We start from the raw sequence: 21,226 nt of genomic DNA on the forward strand, positions 1-21,226 counted from the left end.
GGGTCTTGAACAAGCATTTATAAACCCGAACCCGAAAGTGACCGACCCGATTCAACCCGAACCCGAAAATAATTTTTTACAACCCGACCCGACCGACCCGTTTGACAGGTCTAATTAAGGGTAAGTTAAGTATAAATTTGCGTAAAAATTGAAGATAGATCCAACCAAAAATAAAACTTAGACCCTCAAACGTTAATTTTTTTTGATAACTTAGGCCCTGCAGTTTTACCTTCATCAAAAAAAACAAAAAAACAAAAAAAGCAAACAGAACTTGCGAAAATCAACAAAACTATATTTTCACGCTTACAATCTGTGTCAAGTGTCAACACTGTATAGTCCGTGGATCACCACCTCTCCTCCACCACCAAAATGCACCGAGTAACCAATCTCCGACGATTTATTCCCTCTCTCCTCCACCACCATCACCACCGCCATTTACACCAAAACACCAACCCGATCAAATCCCTCACCTCCGCAAACTCAACCATCCTCCAAAACCCCGCCTTACACCCCCGCTCATTCTCTTCTCTCTCCTCTGACCCTACGGCCTCCACCACCGCCGAAATCCGCAAATACATCGGATACTCCCTCCTCCTCCTCGGTTGCGGCGTTGGAACCTACTATTCCTTCCCTTTCCCGGAAAACGCCAAGCACAAAAAAGCCCAACTCTTCAAATACGCCCCTCTCCCCGAAGATCTTCATACCATCTCTAATTGGAGTGGTACCCATGAGGTCCATACCCGCAATTTCATTCAACCGGAATCGGTTTCGGACCTCGAAAAACTTGTCCAAGAAGCCCATCAAAAGTCCCAGAAGATTCGGCCTGTTGGGTCGGGTCTTTCTCCAAATGGGGTTGGGCTTTCTCGGGCTGGCATGGTGAATTTGGGCTTGTTGGATAAGGTATTGGAGGTTGATAAGGAGAAGAAGACTGTTAGAGTTGAAGCTGGTATTAGAGTTCAGCAGCTTGTTGATCAAATTAAGGAGTACGGACTTACTTTGCAAAATTTTGCTTCTATTAGGGAGCAGCAGATTGGTGGCATTCTTCAGGTCGATTGCATATTAATTAATTAGTTTTCAGCTTTATGGGTTCCATTTGATATTGCTGAATGTTGTTGGGTTTGAATGGTTTCAAATTTTGTTTGTTTTCCCTTTTGTGTGAGAATGTTAGAATGTTGATTGTAGAATGTAGGAGTTACTTTATGTGGGTATGGTGTGTAGATGAAGGTCATCGATGTTGGCGGGATTTTCCTAATTCCCCAATCACTTGTGAACCAATAAACGGAGATTTTAACATGAAAGTCGTACTTTTTGGGCTTAATTTAACAAATTAGATAGTGAATTGTGAACCTGTATCCACTGTCTGGGACTCAAACTAGCGAGTTAGGTAACACTAATCTTATGTGACATACATTTGTTCTTAGATGATGAAACTATGACTTAACTAGAAAGTTTAGCAGGAGAACTCTAGGATAAGTTTCAGCTTTCACTGGTTTTTGAATCTAGCTTTAGGTGTCTGGGAGAAAGAAGTCGAAGCTACAAATGCCGCTAAGAATATATTATTGGATAATGTGCTAGAAATCAGAGGATGTTTGGTTCTAATTGTTAACTACATGGAACTTTTTTTGTTTTTAGCATTGTTAAGATTTGTGTTTTCAAAAATGGAGATTACTTGTCCAATCATGATAGAATTTGATGAAACAAGAACTAAATTCTCAAGCTCAGTTATTTCAATGAATGTATGATTCTTTGCTGATTAAACTACCTTCACTCCTTCAGTTTTGATGTTCAAAGTGAATGCCCATATATATATATATATATATAGCTTACATTCCAATATTCCATGTATATGCTTTTTAATGATTGTTTTATATTTACTAGGCCACCTTTATATCAATCTACTTTTGCCAAAGGTGTGATAGTTGTCTTTTGACAAATGTTAAGGACCACAGTATGATCTAACTATGAAGGGAATACGAAAATACTTCTTTCTCAATACAGTTGTTTCTTTAGGAGGTTGTCCGTAGATGTATTTTCTGTCCTCTTGAAATGCAAGGCAAAGAAATGACCTCTTTCCCGGTTTGCATAGAGAAAAAAATCTGGTATATGAGAGGCGAGGAAAATCATAAGGATTTTTATAATTATATTTGGAAAGTTATGGTGTTCTAGGTTTGTTTCATCATACTGTGTCTTAGAAGAATACATAACAGAATAAGTACTGTAATATTGTATAAGCATTTTTCTCCTCCCTAGCTTTGTTTCTAACACCAAAATGCTTTTAGGTTGGTGCTCATGGCACTGGTGCAAGATTGCCACCTATTGATGAGCAAGTTATTTCCGTGAAACTGGTCACTCCTGCCAAGGGAACTATAGAGCTATCTAAAGAGAAAGATCCGGAGCTATTTTATCTTGCTCGTGTTGGTCTTGGAGGACTCGGAGTAGTGGCTGAAGTCACCCTTCAGTGTGTTGATAGGCAGGAGCTTGTAGAGCACACCTATATCTCTAATATGGATGAGATAAAGAAAAATCACAAGTAATTTCTATCATCTTAGATTATTTGAAAATTTATGTTAATTTTTGCAATTACACTGAAGAAAAATCCTTGATCAAGTTCTGTATTTTAAGGTTATATTTCTCCCTCTCTCCTTTCTCCTCTCTTCCCCTTTTCTTCTTTTTTTTTTCCTCGGGAGAGTTTGGGGTTGGGCTTCAGTAGAGTACTAGACTATGTGTACTAGTTTAATGTTATTTACCAACTACCAAGTGCTCTATGCCAGGGTAGAGGGGTATGTGAAATTGCCTCTCAAGCTGAAGCATGTATTTTTTTGTTTATAGATTCTTGCAAAGATTTAGCCTGTGTTGGGAACCTAACCCGAAAGGGCATTCATTGACTGATTAAAATAATTTGTATGGGTCAAATAGTAAAACTGGTAGGGACTTTCCTATCTATGTCTGGGGACCTATAAACTGTTAAGAGAATCCAGTAACAGGAGGGGTAATCCTAGAAACAATAAGCTTCTTCGCACTAACCAGGCCAAAACACGGATTTGACAGACACAGGCCTTCGCCTATTAACTGCAGTGACGTACAAAGCATTTGTCTATTTGATTGGTTTCGACCCCTTCTTATGGCAGTGTTCTCTTTGCCGTTGGTTGTAAAGTTTAGAAACATTCTTTAATAACTATTTTTATGTATCTATGACATTTTCTAGAAGTACTAGTGACTATAGTAGTATAGTGTTATTATTCACCAATCACCACAAATAAAGCAGTATTTGCTTCCCATTGCAGGAAACTACTCTCTGAAAATAAGCATGTAAAGTACTTGTATATCCCATACACGGAAACTGTTGTGGTTGTGACATGCAACCCTGTATCAAGGTGGAGCCGTCCAAAGAATTTCAAACCTAAATACACTAAAGATGAAGCACTTCAACATGTACGAGAGCTGTACAGGAACTCACTGGAGAAATATAGGTATTAATATACTGCTTCTTAGTGTAGTACCGCAGTGTATTGTCATTTCACAATTTCTCTGCTAAGAAGCTTTAGAAACAGCTTATTTAATGCTGTCAGATTTCCATATCTCTTGTAGTTATGCCTCTCTTGTTGCCTCGCTGGTATAGGACATACAATTTTGTTTCTGTTATGATGAATGATAAAATATCTGTGCAAATAAAATCCACCAGTTTGAACATCTTGTAATTTCTGTCTATGTATTTTCTCCTCAAACTAATTTCAGCTGTTTTATTTAGATTTTTTATTTCCTCTTTGTATATTTCTAAGCTCCAAGTTGGTAAAATTTGACATCTCTCGTGTTTTCTGCAGAGTTTCTCCCACAGAAAATTATCCAGACATAAATGAGCTATCATTTACAGAGCTTAGAGACAAACTTCTTGCTATAGATCCCGCAAATGCAGAACATATCATTGAAGTGAATCAAGCTGAAGCTGAATTCTGGAAGAAATCTGAGGGATATAGAGTGGGTTGGAGTGACGAAATCTTAGGTTTTGATTGTGGAGGTCAGCAGTGGGTCTCAGAGACATGTTTCCCAGCTGGAACCCTAGCAAAACCTAACATGAAGGACCTCGAGTACATTGAGAAACTGAAGCAGCTGATAGAGAAGGAAGGAATTCCTGCACCAGCTCCCATTGAACAACGATGGACAGCTCGGAGTAAGAGCCCTATGAGTCCAGCTAGCTCATTAGATGATGACATATTCTCTTGGGTAATCTCTCCCGTTTATTTTTGTGTTTAATGTTTTCTGAAAACGGTTTGGTTAATTGAATTTGATGATCTGGAAACCTTCACCATAAATCTTTAAGGCTTGATCTTTAAATTGGCATCCTGATTCACTCAAAAATTGTAAGCTCTCAAGAACATTCCTCTGAAAATTTAGGGTGGTAGTTTAAGCTGTATGCATGAAGTTTATTTTAATTGTCTTAAGCTCCGTTAGCCTCCAAAACATAACTAATTTTCACTTGTCTGATAAATTTTCTAGAAGTCTTTACTGATAAATTTCCTAATCTGAACCATTCCACCAATATCTTCCAAGCTCAGATTACTATTATGGGAATGGGAGTGGTTATGTTTTGGGGGCTAAAGGAAATTTACACCTGAACCAAAGATTTTAACACGCAGAACAACAAAATACTCCCACCGGTCTATAATTTCTGACCACATTACTCTTTTATATAGTATTTCCTTTTAGAATACCCATAGGCCCATACATTTTTATTTGTCTTTTTAGATACCTATGCAGTATTATTGTCATTTTTAGTACCAATGTAATATGAAATTATGAAGTACCTAATAACTTGTCAATATTTGTGCATAACCAATACAACACTTATCTGTGATTGAGGGAGTAACCGGAAGTCTGCTTGGGACATCTTTTCAGTTGGATGATAAGTACAGTGTTTTGCTGAAATGGAGATGAAAAAGTTGGATTGTGTTTTCTCATTCATAGTTTCGTTTTATTATATGTATGACCTGTTTTTTCAGGTTGGTATCATCATGTACCTCCCGACATCGGATCCTCGCCAGAGGAAGGAGATAACCGACGAATTCTTTCACTATAGATTTTTGACACAATCTCGGTTGTGGGATCTTTACTCTGCTTATGAACATTGGGCAAAGATTGAGGTACTTAATGCACATTTCGCCTGGTTTAATGACATAGTTTCTTGGTCTCGTATTCTCCATAGTCAATACTTTGATGGATCCAGAAGACAGTCAAGAATCATTTACTAGTGCTAATTTTGTTTGATTCTCAGATTCCGAAAAACAAGGAAGAGCTTGTGGATTTGCAAGCAAGGTTAAAGAAGCGGTTTCCGGTGGATTCATACAACAAAGCACGAAAGGAGTTGGACCCAAATAGGATCCTGTCAAATAACATGCTTGAGAAGCTCTTCCCGTTATCAGAAGACGTATGAAAAGCATTCAGCATACGTTAGTTGTATGTTTTTTGATGTCATAGTTCTCAGTTTTTTTGGTTCATTGAGAGATTGATCACCATTCTCTTCTAACATGTACAACATAGAATGCAACAGTTATTTAGTACTCATTCCATAATTTTTTGTATTTATAATAAAGGTTCCTATAAAATGCGACTGAAGTTGCATTTTCGTAATAACTTATTAGTAAACTTCTAACATGCAGGTACATCAGAAGATAAAATGAATGTCAGATAGCCATCACTCATCAGGTCATCTCCCTAAACTTAGTAGAGGCTCCCCCTATCAAGATGGGTTGACTGTATAATGCAACCATGGGCCTCTTCTACTATGCTTTCAAACACGAGTGGACGAATTCTTGACACCTTCTGGACGATAGATGGATCATTTTTCCTTGTGTCCAATAAGCCAGTTCTTTCAAGACATGGAAGAACACATATTCATTCACCTGAACTTTGCACCATCTTCACCAAAAGGCACACTATTATTGAGGTAATTCATTAATCGACAGACAAAGTGTCCATAAGTACATATTGAGACCTGGGAGATCTCCGACTTGTGCAACACCTTTCGTAATAGGAGATCTTCCAACTCCTTCGAGTCTTTAACCCTAACTCATTTGGATGAGCAAGGGAAGCAAGAAGCATTTTGAAGAAAAGGCTTACTGTTGTTTGCCCACGAGAGGTGTCCCGTCTAGGTAAATTTCCAACGAGTCATACACTCTTATAGAAGGAAGATACCATCTCCTTTCTTTTTCAGATGATCCTTAAGGGGCCGTTTGGTTCATGAAGGAAAAAAGAAAGAAAACCCTTTGTTAAAGAATGGTGTTTGGTTTCTCCTTTCTCTTCCAAGTAACTGAACTAAATAAATAATAAATAATAAATAATAAATACTAAATAACAAGTAATAAAAGAAAAAAAAGGGTGGTCAAGGAAGAGGGAATGGAAAATCTTGGGTAGTATTATAGTTAAATTTGAGGAACTTTTGGGTTCATATACTGTAATTTCAGAATACATCCTCAACCTAGGCTACAGCCCACACAAGACTACATCAAGAATGTAACCAAAGACGGTCATGTAGCCGTTCTTCTCCAGCTCCAAACATCTCGTCTACTCTCTCACCATCACGGTAGAACTGAAATGTAGGTGTATAGCGAATATGTTGAGTAGTCTCAGGGCACTCATCTATATCAGCATAAACAAACGAAAGCTTTGGGAACTTTTTGCTGAATTGCTGAAATGCAGGCAGTATCTGATTGCAAACTCGGCACCTGTAAAAGATTCATCAATTTTACAAGAATATGAAAAACTATATCTGATAAGACCATCAACTTTCTCATTGATTAAACTACTGTACACCATTTTAACTTCAGAAAAAGGATGATCATGATCCTGTGACTTTATAATTATACCATGTATAATTTCTCCTGACAGGTTAAAACCTATATTCTACAACTTTCATGAAGTTGTTGGACACATCAAGTATAAATGTTCAAACATCGAAACACACTCTTGAGTATTTTGATTTTAAATCAGATGAAATTAACTCTTTTGCAGTGAATAATAATAAACAAAAAAAATAATTCTGCTTTGACAACAAACTTAATCGCCTCAAATCGTACACGAGTCAACTTCGCAATGAACGAATTTTATGTGATTTTAATTGATTATACAATACACCAGTGTATATACAAGAAACCGTTAACTTGAAAGAATAAATATAATAAACCAACCAAAAGCCATAAAAACAACTTACCAAGAAGCACCATAATTGATTACTGCCTGCAATTAAACATACCCGGTTAATCAATTACCCAGAAATTATAGAATATAGACACAACGAATTATACGTTGAATAGTTGTTAAAAAAATTCCATTTTCCTAATTCAGTAAAAGAAGGAAAATAAATTAAAAGAAAACGGGGAAGTAAAGAAGATGGCAAATGGCATACAGGGGTCTTGGAAGCGCGAATTTGGAGAAGGATGTCAGAGAGGTCTTCGTCAGTGGAAGCTGTTTTCATGTTGCTCGACTCGTTTTTCTTCGCTCCACCTTCCATTTTATCTCTCTTTGGCTCGCTGGGAAATGGGAATTGTCAATGGGAAGTAACCAAGTAGAAGGGCTGACCACCCAGATTGCCTTTTGTTTCTTTCTTGCGGATGGGCTTGAGTCAAGAAACTCTACGGGGTCCGTCTAATCTCCTGTTTGACGAGCAAAGTAGGAAAATTTTTCAATTACTAAGCTAGGCCTTTAGTGACTTTGTAAATTACTACCTAACTTGTTAAAATTTGTCATTTACCACCTAGGTGTTTATTTATTATTGTCAATTACTATCTTAGTCCATATTCCGACTAATTAGTCACTAATCATACCATAATCAACCGTTATCATACTTTAATTATTTTAATTAATTAATAATTTAAAATTTTTAAAAAAAATCCAAAAACAAATAAAATCATAAATCTGAAAAACCCAAAAAAATCAAACACACTATATAATTAATCAATCAAATTCTGAAAACTAATTTAATTGATGTTCTGACTTACTAAAACCCTCCTTTTGCTTCTCCTTCTCCAATATCAGTTATGGCTGCGAGGATAGCCTAGACACTAAACCAACCTCTTTCTTTATCTCAATCAGCCCAATTTTCTACAATATGGATGAGGAGCACCGACAAGGGTTTTTGAGTACCGGCCAAGAGCAGAACACCGGCGAGGATAGCATAAGTTTTTGGCCAGCAGTAAGCTTTACGAGGAGATGAACATAGATGATAACTATGTACTCCGTAATTGGGTTTTGGTTTTGGTGGGTAATCGTAGTCTTCTTTTTGTTTAGTTTTGTGTGGGGTTTTTTGGGGTATGGGTCATTTAGTGTAGTTTTGGATTCCTTTAGTTTTTTAATCGTTAATCAAATTAAAATTAGGGTTATAATGATGTAATTAATTGAGTAATTGGTGTCAAAATGGATTAATAGATATTTAGTTAGTAATTGGCAACAATTATTAAGAACCTAGGTAGTAATTGACAACTTTTAAAGAGCTAGGTACTAATTCATAAATACACAAACTACCTAGGTAGTAATTGGCAAATTTTCCATCTCAAAAGGTTTTGTAAATTTACCAAAAACAACTTTTATAATCCGAATTTTGCGAAAAATAACCTTTTAAATTTTTTACCAAGAAAGACTTTAAACTTAAAAATAATTGCGAAAACAACCAAAACTTATTTTCTAGCGTTGACTGAGAAATTTCGGCCATTGGTTTGCAATGTGCAGGCAGCAGGGCACATGTTATTATTTTTACCTATCCACACCCAAGTTCCTCCAAATTCCCTTTATGTAAGCAAATGATAACCTACAAAAAAAAAAAAAAACTCTGCAAAACCATTCAATTTCTCTATGCTACGCCATCAATGAAGGTTCAGTCATTAATGAACATCCGACGAATACTGTAATTCATCAATGCTTTTCTTCACTTCTTCAACTACATAAATGAAATCTTTAGAAGTTTTTCGTTAAATACGCCACTCTCTCTCTCTCTCTCTCCTTTTCACCCTTCTCTCTCATCTTCTAGGGTTTTAGTTTTCTTGGCCGTTTAGGCCTGAAATAGTCTAATCTCTTCGGACATTAGACTATTTCTGACCTTCTTCTTGTGTTTTTCATTGTTTTCTCTTAATGTTTTGTCTTTTTTGGTTTTATTTCCGTTGGTTTGTTCTCAATTTATTATTGGGTTATTCTCAATTTATTTAGGTTTTTCCTAGATTTTTCTAGGTTCTTGATTCTCATCCATGTATGGGAATTTTATTTTTAGGGTTTCAATAATTGGGAAGGAGATAAGGATTCATACAGGTTTAGGGTGTATCATCAACTCGTCGATCGGAACAATTCGTGCGCAGATTGTGAAGGGCTCGACTTGAAAAGATGCGAAAACATCAAAAATCACTGCTCGCATCAAGCTAGAAGCGGTGGAGTACGAACTGTGCTTTAGGATGCAAATTAGTAATTGTTTTGATTGTAAAAGTGATGTATTTTATTTGAATATGTGGTATGCAGATCTTTTTTATCATTGTAGATGTCGTATGACTGATTATTAATGATATTGTTCTTCCCCATAAAAAAAAAAACTACATAAATGATGATTTTTTTTTTTTTTTTTTCCGTTTTTGGTATATTTTTCTGACTCTTCTCATTGTTAATTCTCTGCTCTGCTATTCTCTGCTCTTTTGTACTTCAATGACGCCAAATCAATTGGTAGAATATACATTCGGTTGTACGTAACTCTACATGCAACCGGGTTGTTTTGTATTTTGATTCCTTAAAAAAGCATATATTTATGGTTTAAAAGCGCATATTTATAGATGAAAAGCACATTTTTACAAATAAAAAACATATTTGCTTTAAAAGAACATATTATTTAATGCAACACAATCACTAAAATATAATGAATTATTCTGAAAAAATGTATGTGCTTAAAATGTCGAAATGTGCTTTTAAATTGTAAAATTTGTTGGGATTTACAGTTAATAAAATTAACAAAGTGAAAACAATCCTGAAACCAGGATCCATGTAAAAGTATAGATTAAGCATACATATGTTAGATCCGTGTACTCCCACTTGCTCTACGAACACGAACGAGAACTCCACTTGTAGTTCCTCTACAAATCGTCCACCGACACGTTCAGATCCGCCTTGATTTCGATAGCTTAGATCTTCCACAAGGTAGTTACCTTTTGGGAAATATTCAACTTTGGAGGCACATAGAGAATTAGGGTTCTTGATGTGACTCTAGGATTGAATCAATAGTGTAGTGTAGAAAATGATATGAGCTAGGTTATTAAAATAACCTAATTACATAGACTTTATAACCGGCCAAGGGTTTTGAGCATAACCCGGCTAGCAAGCCCATGCGCACACACACAACAACAACACACGCAACACCTGCGTCGTGGGTCGTGCCCTAGGCCAGCGTTGTGCTGCTTGCTCGTCGCATGCCGCGCTCAGGCTGTGCAGTTTCGGATATCATATCGTATCCACTTCAAAATTTTGGATATCCGAAATTTTCGGATCAGCAAAATACAACCCGTATCCGATCCGAAAAATTTGGGATATCCAAAATTTCAAATTGGATATTTCGGATCGGATATCTGAAATATCCGAACCCGATCCGTTTTTCAATGAATGGTTAAAAAATCACAAAAATGTAAAGTTTTTTCTAGATTTGTTGAGGAGTTTCGTTTTTGTTGCATTAGCGAATTCATTAGAACGGATTAAACTAGTCAAGTTCACATAGGCCAACGAAATGAAGCTTCAATTCCCAATAGTCAATTAATTAGAAAAAAACAAGCAAAAGCATGAATCGTTGATCACATAAACTATCCATCATCAGATTATGTCCATAGATGGCTAGCTCGTGGGCAATGATTGGCGAACTGGTGGCCGCGTGGCCGTGAGCGGTGGGCCTTCCGATAGAACAAAGAATTTGACTTTATATATCTTGTGTTGTTGTGTGTAGACGCAAATCAGCAGATAGGTGGTTGGTGTAACAATACTGCTGGAGTTGTTGTGTCAACGACTCACCGGTGTATTTCCCTCACTGCAAATGGAAGGTAGACAACTGTTAGGTTACGATACATATAACTGAATATAAATCATGCGGAAAAACCATAAAAGCCAGGATTCCAAATTAATTGCCACATAACAATTAGCATAATTTAGGATGCATACTCTTTGTAGCGTGCCCTCCCTAGCTGCGCCCGAACCGAACAAGAACAAGTCTAGGACTCCAAATGTCGTCCCTCCGTAGATAGTCCACAGCACGCTCGGATCCGCCTTAGGTTTAATTAACTAGAATTGCGCCAAAGGTACTATGAAATTTTCGGTTTCTATGACAAATAAAAGTCTGAGTTTTAAGCCTAAAACTTGAATGAATACTTGAATTACTCGTTATAAATTATGAACTATGATCACCTATTTATAGGGTATGGGAATCGGATATTAGAATCCTACTAGGAAACTATTTAACTAATCTGAATTTAACTTAAATTCAATTAATTAAATTCTAGTGGATTTAGGAATTTAATCTTAAACGAATCCTAATCGATCAAGGTTTCGTACACAAGCACAAACACACACACGCACAGCAGCACACGAAGGGCGCCATGCGCGCGCGCTGAGCCTTGGCCCAGCAACTCCTCGCAGCCCACGAGGGGCGCGCAGCTCGCTGGCCTTGCTTCGCGGGCCCGGCCTTGCTCATCGCTTGGTTGGGCTTACTTGCTTGGTCGCGCGGGCTTCGCTAGGCGTTGGGTCTAGCTTCGTGCTAGGCCTTGCGTCTAGCAAGCTCGTCCGATGTTTATTTCGTACGTCGCGCTTCCGATTAATTTTCCGATTCCGGAATTCATTTCCGATGCGAATAATATTTACGGATATTTCATGAAATACCCCCGAGTTTTGCCTTAATTCACCAAATGCCCATCAAGTTCCAATAATTCACTAAATACCCCTCACAAATGACTTAATACCCCAAATACCCCTCCATGACGTCATCATCCTCAATTAACAGCTAATTAACCATCTAATCCCTAATTAACCCCCTAATCCCTAATTATCCACCTAATTCCCCATTGACCCACCCATTAACCCATTAACCCACCCATTTCTTTTTCTTTTCTCTCTCCCCTTCCATCTTCCATTAACCCACCACCCACCAGGCCACCACCCACCACCCACCACACGAATTCCCCTGCTCTTTCTTATCTCATTCTCTTTGCAAATGTCTGCAAACCCAGAGAATTGGGTTTCCAATTGCGATTGTGGCGAATGGGTTCGAAGACGACGGCCGGCGGATGAGATCCCACATTCCTCTTTCTTCGTTCCTTCCATATCTCGAATTTAGGGAAGAACTCATACTTCAGCAAAAATGGCAGAAGAAGAAGCCGAGAGGAGGGAGTAAGATTGCGTGAGGGATTTTGAATCCCCAGAAAAATCGAGCAACCCAAATTAATGCCCAATGTTTCATTTCTTCTCTCTCCTCCTCCCGCCACCGTAACTGCCACCACCACTATCGTTAATAACCCCTCCAAAAATAAAGCAACCCGGATTCACGAACCATTTCTCGCACTTTGGTACTCTCAATTTAGTGAATTAATCTGAAAATTAAATTTCTGGGCTACTATTTGAATTTGGCGAATTTGGGGTACTCCCAATTCAGTGAGTTTCTTGCATTTGGAGCAACCCAGATTCATGCCCAATTGCCCACTGTTTCATTTCCCCCTATTTTCCTCTCCTATTTTCTCTTTCTTGTTTTCTATCTAGTTCATTAATTTAGGGAAAATGGAAGCAAGGGCTGATTAAAATCGAATATACCTCTGATTTCCAAATATTTGGGTTCGTGTTTGAGATTAAATCGAATATGCATCTGATTTCCAAAATGGAAGCAAGGGTTGATTAATTGGGTTTTCAAGGTGATTGGGAGTGTAACTAACCTTTTTTTTTAATTGTAGAGTTACATTGCATCATAATTGAAAAATGGGGCCGAGGTGGTGGCGGCGATGATGGGGGTCGAGGAGGAAGAAACGGGGGCGATGTGGTGGCGGAAGAAGGGAGAGGAAGTAGGGGTGGTGGTGGAAGAAGTAAGAAGAAGAAGATGGGTTAATTAGGAAAAAATGGGTTAATTAGGAAAAATGGGTAAATGGGTGGGTTAATTAGCTGGTAATTGAGTTAATTAAGGATGATGACGTCATTGAAGGGTATTTGGGGGTATTAAGTGATTTGTGAGGGGTATTTTATGAATTATTGAAACTTGATGGGCATTTGGTGAATTAAGGCAAAACTCGGGGGTATTTCATTAAATATCCGTAATATTTAATATTTCCGATTCCGGAATAAATTTCCGTTTCGAACAAATATTTAATATTTCCATTTCCGGAATTATTTTCCGATTCCGATAATATTTCCGATTCCGACAATATTTCTGTTCCCGGCAATATTTCAGATTCCGGCAATATTTCCATTCCCGATAATATTTTCCGATACGTACCATGTTTCCGTTTCCGGCAACATCTACTACTTGGATAATATTTATATTTCCGATACGATCCATATTTCCGTTTCCGGCAATATCATCGTTTCCGGAGTATTCATTATTTGCCTTTGACGATCTCAGCTCCCACTGGAACCAAGATCCGTCGATTTCGAATATCAATAGATGGAGTATTTAACACCATTAAGTACTTGATCCGTTTACGTACTATTTGTGTGACCCTACGGGTTCAGTCAAGAGTAAGTTGTGGATTAATATCATTAATCCACTTGAACTGAAGCGGCCTCTAGCTAGGCATACAGTTCACTTGATCTCACTGAATTATTAACTTATATAATTAACAATGAACCGCATTTATTAGACTTACCATTAAATGCATACTTGGACCAAGGGTATCATTTCCTTCAGTCTCCCACTTGTCCTTAATGTTAGGTTATGATACATATGACAATTCATAAATCATGCGGAAAAACCATTTAGCCAGGAATACATATTATTTACACATAATCATATAGCATAGTTTAGATGCATACTCTTTGTTGCGTGCCTTCCCTAGCTGTGCCCGAACCGAACAAGAACAAGTCTTTAGGACTCCAAGTGTCGTCCCTCCGTAGATAGTCCACAGCACGTCCGGATCCGCCTTAAGATTGACCAACTAGAATCGCCCTTAAGGTACTAAAGAATTTCGGCACTTATAGTCAAGAAATGTGTCTGAATTTTCTCTCAAAAACTCACTTTGAATACTTGAATAATCTTATGTATAAATAATGACCCCTAGGCCCTTATTTATAGAGGTATGGAAAAGGAATTGTAATCCTACTAGGATGTGGATTTGTTAATTAGAACTTTATTAGGACTCTAAATAACAAAGCAATTCTAATAAGATTAGGATTTTAATCTTCGCACGAATCCCAATAGAATTAGGATTTCCGGCATACGCATCGCACAAGCCGTGCACCCGCGCAGGCCTTGCGGCCCACGACAAGCGCATAGCCCATGTGCGGTGCTGCGTGCGCGCGCGCGTCCTTGGCTGGGCCTGGCCTTGCGCTGGGCCTGGTCGAGGCGTGCGTTGCGTGCGGCTCGCTGGGCGATGGCCTGGCTTCGTGCTGGGCCTTCGTCTAGCGGGCCTTGTCCGATGCTAATTCGTACGATACGCTTCCGATTAAATTCCCGATTCCGGAATTCATTTCCGATACGAACAACATTTAATATTTCCGATTCCGGAATTAATTTCCGTTTCGAACAAATATTTAATATTTCCGTTTCCGGAATTATTTTCCGATTCCGATAATATTTCCGTTTCTGACAATATTTCCGTTTCCGGCAATATTTCCGATTCCGGCAATATTTCCATTTCCGATAACATTTTCCGATACGTACCATGTTTCCGTTTCCGGCAACATCTACGACTTGGATAATATTTATATTTCCGATACGATCCATATTTCCGTTTCCGGCAATATCATCGTTTCCGGAGTATTCATTTCTTGCCTGTGACGATCTCAGCTCCCACTGAAACCAAGATCCGTCAATTCCGAATATCCATAGATGGAGTATTTAATGCCATTAAATACTTGATCCGTTTACGTACTATTTGTGTGACCCTACGGGTTCAGTCAAGAGTAAGCTGTGGATTAATATCATTAATTCCACTTGAACTGAAGCGGCCTCTAGCTAGGCATTCAGCTCACTTGATCTTACTGAATTATTAACTTGTTAATTAATACTGAACCGCATTTATTAGACTTAACATAGAATGCATACTTGGACCAAGGGCATTATTTCCTTCAGTCTCCCACTTGTCCTTAGGGACAAGTGTGCATTTCCTAATTCCTTTGTCGCTCGATGCTTGCTCTTGAACATAAGGTAAGAGTTGTCATCCTTATTATGTCCAGAGGTGTTTCTCGGTTTCAGAGTTCAACTGATCAAATAGACAGATAATCATAGCCTATGATTCATCCGAGCACAGCCATGCATTTCACAGTTTCTAGCTCTCCGAGTGGCCTTGTACAACTTTTAAGCATCTCATCCCGATTTATGGGAGGACAATCCCAATCTTGTGATCTTGAGATTAGACTTCGTTTGATAGGTGATTACCTGAGCGTTGCCTTTATAGCATCCTTTTACGGTGCGACGGTTGGTAACGTCAAAGCAACCAGTTCTCAAACAAGTAATCTCAAATCACTCAGGTATTGAGGATTTAGTGTCTAATAATTTTAATGAAATTTACTTATGACAGATTTTCATCTCTTACAGTAAAGTTTCATAGGTCTTGTCCGATACTAGTCTTCCCAAAGTAAGTATCTATGCAAATGATTATGACATTGCCATGTCCACATAGTTCAAGAAACAGAACTACTAGTCATCTTGCATTCTAATCGTCTAACGTTTTCTATGCGCCCAATTTTATAGAAAACTCCGACTAGGGACCATTTTCAACCTTTGACATTTAAGTTCACTTGATAGACATTTCTTAGTCACAGGTCTGGTCCTGATAGTCTATCTTGAATATATCGTCAAATTGAAGGGACTCATCATTTAATAAACCACAAATTAAATGGAAAAATGAATTCTTTTCATTTATTGTGAATGATTAACCAATAATGTTTTACAAAGATTTAAACTCTAAAACTTTAAAACATTAAACAAAGACATCAAAGCCATTCTCCAATATGCTTGATTCCCATAGCTGCAGTGTGCAAGTTGTGCTTCGCCTGCGGCAGAGGTTTAGTTAATGGATCTGATATGTTGTCATCAGTACCAATTTTGCTTATCTCGACTTCTTTTCTTTCAACGAACTCTCGTAGAAGGTGAAATCTACGAAGTACATGCTTGACTCTCTGGTGGTGTCTAGGCTCCTTTGCCTGTGCAATAGCTCCGTTATTATCACAATACAGGGCTATTGGTCCTTTAATGGAGGGGACTACACCAAGTTCACCTATGAACTTCCTTAGCCATATAGCTTCCTTTGCTGCTTCATGTGCAACAATGTACTCCGCTTCAGTTGTAGAATCCGCAATGGTGCTTTGCTTAGCACTTTTCCAGCTTACTGCTCCTCCGTTGAGGCAGAAGACAAACCCAGACTGTGATCTGAAATCATCTTTGTCGGTTTGGAAACTTGCGTCCGTATAGCCTTTAACAATTAATTCATCATCTCCACCATAGACCAGGAAGTCATCTTTGTGCCTTTTCAGGTACTTCAGAATGTTCTTGGCAGCAGTCCAATGCGCCTCTCCTGGGTCTGACTGGTATCTGCTCGTAGCACTGAGTGCATACGCAACATCCGGGCGTGTACATATCATAGCATACATTATTGAACCAATCAATGATGCATATGGAATCCCATTCATTCGTCTATGCTCATCAAGTGTTTTTGGGCACTGAGTCTTGCTTAGAGTCATTCCATGAGACATGGGTAGGTAGCCTCGCTTGGAGTCCGCCATCTTGAACCTATCAAGCACCTTATTGATATAAGTGCTTTGACTAAGTCCAATCATCTTTTTAGATCTATCTCTGTAAATCTTGATGCCCAATATGTACTGTGCTTCTCCTAGATCTTTCATCGAAAAACATTTCCCAAGCCAAATCTTGACAGAGTTCAACATAGGATTGTCATTTCCGATAAGTAATATGTCGTCGACATATAATACTAGGAAAGCAATTTTGCTCCCACTGACCTTCTTGTATACACAAGATTCGTCTGCGTTCTTGATGAAACCAAAGTCACTGACTGCTTCATCAAAACGTATATTCCAGCTCCTGGATGCCTGCTTCAATCCGTAGATTGACTTCTTTAGCTTGCATACCTTTTTAGCATTCTTTGGATCTTCAAAACCTTCAGGCTGTGTCATAAACACAGTTTCTGTTAAAACGCCGTTTAAGAAAGCAGTTTTGACATCCATCTGCCATATTTCGTAATCGTAATATGCAGCGATTTCTAACATTATCCGAATAGACTTTAGCATTGCAACTGGTGAAAAGGTTTCATCGTAATCCACACCGTGGACTTGCCTGTAACCTTTTGCAACCAATCTAGCTTTGAAAACTTCAAGTTTCCCATCCTTGTCCTTTTTCAGTTTGAAAACCCATTTGCTTCCAATGGCTTGGTAGCCATCTGGCAAATCGACCAAATCCCATACTTGGTTTTCAGACATGGAGTCTAATTCAGATTGCATGGCTTCTTGCCACTGCTTGGAGCTAGGGCTCGTCATAGCTTGTTTGTAAGTCGCAGGTTCATCACTTTCAAGTAATAGAACGTCATAGCTCTCGTTCGTCAAAATACCTAAGTACCTTTCCGGTTGAGATCTATATCTTTGCGATCTACGCGGGGTAACATTTCTAGATTGACCATGATTCTCACCAGATTCTTCTAAAGATCTCTGAGTTTCATCCTGAATGTCATCTTGAGCATTCTCTAGAGTTTGTTGTTCGACTCGAATTTCTTCGAGGTCTACTTTTCTCCCACTTGTCATTTTGGAAATGTGATCTTTCTCCAAAAAGACACCTTCTCGAGCAACAAATACCTTGTTCTCAGATGTATTGTAGAAGTAATACCCCTTTGTTTCCTTTGGATAGCCCACAAGGATACATTTGTCAGATTTTGGATGAAGTTTGTCTGAAATTAATCGTTTGACGTATACTTCACATCCCCAAATCTTAAGAAAAGACACATTTGGAGGCTTTCCAAACCATAATTCGTATGCAGTCTTTTCGACAGCTTTAGACGGAGCTCTATTTATAGTGAGTGCAGGTGTATTTAGTGCATGTCCCCAAAATTCTAATGGAAGTTCGGCCTGACCCATCATTGACCTGACCATGTCTAGCAAGGTTCTGTTCCTCCGTTCCGACACACCGTTCCATTGTGGTGTTCCAGGAGGAGTCAATTCTGATAGAATTCCACATTCTTTCAGATGGTCATCAAATTCATAGCTTAGATATTCACCGCCTCTATCAGACCGCAGTGCCTTTATCTTCTTGCCTAATTGATTCTCTACTTCACTCTGAAATTCCTTGAATTTGTCAAAGGATTCAGACTTATGCTTCATTAGGTAGACATAACCATACCTACTGAAGTCATCAGTGAAAGTGATAAAGTAGCTGAAACCACCTCTAGCATTTGTACTCATTGGTCCACATACATCTGTATGGATTAAACCCAATAGTTCATTTGCTCTTTCTCCAACTTTAGAGAAAGGTTGCTTTGTCATTTTGCCAAGTAAACATGATTCGCATTTACCATAATCCTCTAAGTCAAATGGTTCTAGAATTCCTTCATTTTGAAGTCTTTCTAAGCGTTTCAAGTTTATATGGCCTAATCGACAATGCCACAGATAGGTGAGATCTGAATCATTCTTTTTGGCCCTTTTGGTATTTATGTTATATACTTGTTTGTCGTGATCTAATAAATAAAGTCCATTGACTAATCTAGCAGATCCATAAAACATCTCTTTAAAATAAAACGAACAACTATTGTCTTTTATTAAAAAGGAAAATCCCTTAGCATCTAAGCAAGAAACTGAAATGATGTTTTTAGTAAGACTTGGAACATGGAAACATTCTTCCAGTTCCAAAACTAGCCCGGAGGGCAACGACAAAAAGTAAGTTCCTACAGCTAATGCAGCAATCCGTGCTCCATTTTCCACTCGTAGGTCGACTTCACCCTTGCTTAACTTTCTACTTCTTCTTAGTCCCTGTGGATTGGAACATAAGTGTGAGCCACAACCTGTATCTAATACCCAAGAAGTTGAATTAGCAAGTATACAGTCTATAACGAAAATACCTGAAGATGGAACGACTGTTCCGTTCTTCTGATCTTCCTTCAGCTTTGGACATTCTCTTTTGTAATGGCCTATTCCATCACAATAAAGACAGCTTGATGTGGACTTGTCCTGCTTTGATTTAGCATTGCCCTTGGACTTTCCACCTTTCTTGAACGGTCTCCTTCTAGCCTTGAGTAAATCTTTGGCTTCACAGTCCAGTATTATTTCAGCCTTTCTGACAAGGTGAACAAATTCTGCAACTGTTTGTTCTCTTGGTTCACTTAGGTATAGTTGCTTGAAGCGACCAAACCCACTGTGTAGTGAATTGAGCAAGATAGAGACTGCCATCCTTTCGCTTATTGGTGTTCCTAGTAGACTTAGGCGATCAAAGTATGAACGCATAAGATCCACATGGAACCTCAGTGGGACGCCTACCCTCTGTTTAGTGCGAAGGAGCTGAACATGTGTTTCTTGGACCTCCATCCTATAACACCTGTTGGGAGAACTAACCTTTAGACCAGACATTGATTCAATCAACTCATGGACGTTCAGGTCCCTGTCCTCCGTGCTTCCACGACAGATATCCCTCAGATTCTTGATGAGCGTAAAAGGTTCATAGGCTACAAACCTTTTAGCCCAATCATCAGGGATATTGTTCAGCATGAGACTCATAACCTTTTTGAGATCCGCATCCCAGGCGTAAAATCTCTCAGGGGTCATGTCTCTGGCATAGTAGCTTGGCATGGGATGTGATAGTACATACTCAAGTCCATTGAGTTTGACTATTTCAACTAGCTTAGCTTCCCATTCAAGAAAATTTGCCAGGTTCAGCTTGACCATAAGCTCAGAACCCATGATGATGTTTTGATTGTTGTTTGCCATATTAAAAACTACAATTGAAAAGAATAAACAAATAAATAACCATTCACAGTTTCTCTTAATAAACTTAAATTCTAGCATACATGCATAATTCAATGTTTATTAAGCATTTTATTCAAGTTATGTGTTCCGGCAGGTGTGAATAAAATGATTCCAAGATCCTAAAATCATTGAAGAACTAAGCACAGTTTGTCGACTTAATCCTAGAACATCTTAGGTAAGCAAAAGCCTTTTGCTAATAGTCTAGAAACTATTCTTGGTTGATAGGTACGTCTAAGAACTTATTAGGTAAACCTATCGATTTTGCCACGACATAAAAGGACTCCTTACTTATATCGTTGAGTTTCACCAAAACTAACATGTACTCACAATTATTTGTGTACCTTGCCCCTTTAGGACCAATAAGTAACACCTCGCTGAGCGAAAACTATTACAAGATTGATGTAAAGGATATCCAAGCAAGTGTATATTTTGGCATGGCACCTTTTAACTCAATTTTTAAGTTTGGAACTTAAGGCTCTTACTATGTTGGTTAGATTTTAAGTGAACTAAAATCCTTAATCATGCAACATAATCAAGCCACAATCTTATGCATAATTAAGACATATTTAAAGCAATAAATAACTTAAAGCATGCATAAGATAAATGTGATCTAGTATGGCCCGACTTCATCTTGAAGCTTTGACTTCAAAGTCCGTCTTGAAAATCTCTGTGGGAGGCACCATTTTCTTCAAATAGGATAAGTTATAATTAAAACTAATTACAACTATTTGATGGTACGCAGACCATATTTGAATTTGAAAAACAACTTTGGTACTTTAGACCAATTACATTCAAATTAATGGTACGCAGACCATATTTTCTATCCTATTTGGGCCATACTAGTCACTTCATAACCTGCAAAACAGTACATATACAATATATACCATTCACCCATTCATTATCATGAATGGCCCACATAGCTGGTTAGTTAAAACACATTATGCATCACGTAAACATTTGCAGCAATTAATCAAGGGCACCAATAATCTACCAATTATTCAGTCCTTATTAATTCTAATCAAGTTGTTTTAACCTTAAGGATTTGTAGACCTAATCAAGAGTTTAT

The 21,226-nt window shown here is 38.2% G+C and overlaps 2 protein-coding genes across 6 annotated transcripts; one reads left to right on the top strand and one right to left on the bottom strand.

Annotated features, from left to right (window-relative positions):
• The first annotated feature begins 236 nt into the window (after positions 1-236).
• On the top strand, positions 237-9,575 carry LOC110778008 (L-galactono-1,4-lactone dehydrogenase, mitochondrial). Of its 4 annotated transcripts, none has more exons than XR_008926566.1 (8): positions 237-1,047; positions 2,280-2,530; positions 3,285-3,470; positions 3,822-4,221; positions 4,998-5,138; positions 5,270-5,451; positions 5,655-6,146; positions 9,254-9,575. XR_008926566.1 is itself a non-coding variant. In XM_021982568.2 (7 exons), the coding sequence occupies exons 1-6, from the start codon at positions 370-372 to the stop codon at positions 5,426-5,428; spliced, it is 1,815 nt and encodes a 604-aa protein (XP_021838260.1). In that variant the 5' UTR covers positions 237-369; the 3' UTR covers positions 5,429-5,451; positions 5,655-6,246. The 4 variants fall into 4 exon arrangements, 2 of the variants coding, with proteins under 2 accessions (XP_021838260.1, XP_056691286.1); XR_008926565.1 differs by having other exon boundaries at positions 5,655-5,941; XM_021982568.2 differs by lacking the exon at positions 9,254-9,575 and having other exon boundaries at positions 5,655-6,246.
• On the bottom strand, positions 6,389-8,289 carry LOC110778009 (thioredoxin-like 3-3). Of its 2 annotated transcripts, XM_021982569.2 has the most exons (4): positions 7,992-8,289; positions 7,400-7,646; positions 7,205-7,230; positions 6,389-6,719 (listed from the first exon to the last, which is right to left on the bottom strand). In XM_021982569.2, the coding sequence occupies exons 2-4, from the start codon at positions 7,502-7,504 to the stop codon at positions 6,500-6,502; spliced, it is 351 nt and encodes a 116-aa protein (XP_021838261.1). In that variant the 5' UTR covers positions 7,505-7,646; positions 7,992-8,289; the 3' UTR covers positions 6,389-6,499. The 2 variants fall into 2 exon arrangements, with proteins under 2 accessions (XP_021838261.1, XP_056691288.1); XM_056835310.1 differs by lacking the exon at positions 7,992-8,289 and having other exon boundaries at positions 7,400-7,935.
• Positions 9,576-21,226: the final 11,651 nt, after the last annotated feature.

This window comes from Spinacia oleracea, chromosome 1, assembly GCF_020520425.1.
Source record: "Spinacia oleracea cultivar Varoflay chromosome 1, BTI_SOV_V1, whole genome shotgun sequence".
Taxonomy (NCBI): domain Eukaryota; kingdom Viridiplantae; phylum Streptophyta; class Magnoliopsida; order Caryophyllales; family Amaranthaceae; genus Spinacia; species Spinacia oleracea.

Excerpts from the sequence above, each read along its gene's own strand:
- LOC110778008 (XM_021982568.2), top strand. The coding sequence starts at position 370 with ATGCACCGAGTAACCAATCTCCGACGATTTATTCCCTCTCTCCTCCAC. Across the intron at positions 3,471-3,821 it reads AACTCACTGGAGAAATATAG|AGTTTCTCCCACAGAAAATT; the intron begins GTATTAATATAC and ends TGTTTTCTGCAG. Across the intron at positions 4,222-4,997 it reads ATGATGACATATTCTCTTGG|GTTGGTATCATCATGTACCT; the intron begins GTAATCTCTCCC and ends CTGTTTTTTCAG.
- LOC110778009 (XM_021982569.2), bottom strand. The coding sequence starts at position 7,504 with ATGGAAGGTGGAGCGAAGAAAAACGAGTCGAGCAACATGAAAACAGCT. Across the intron at positions 7,231-7,399 it reads TTCGCGCTTCCAAGACCCCT|GCAGTAATCAATTATGGTGC; the intron begins GTATGCCATTTG and ends GTTTAATTGCAG. Across the intron at positions 6,720-7,204 it reads ATCAATTATGGTGCTTCTTG|GTGCCGAGTTTGCAATCAGA; the intron begins GTAAGTTGTTTT and ends AATCTTTTACAG.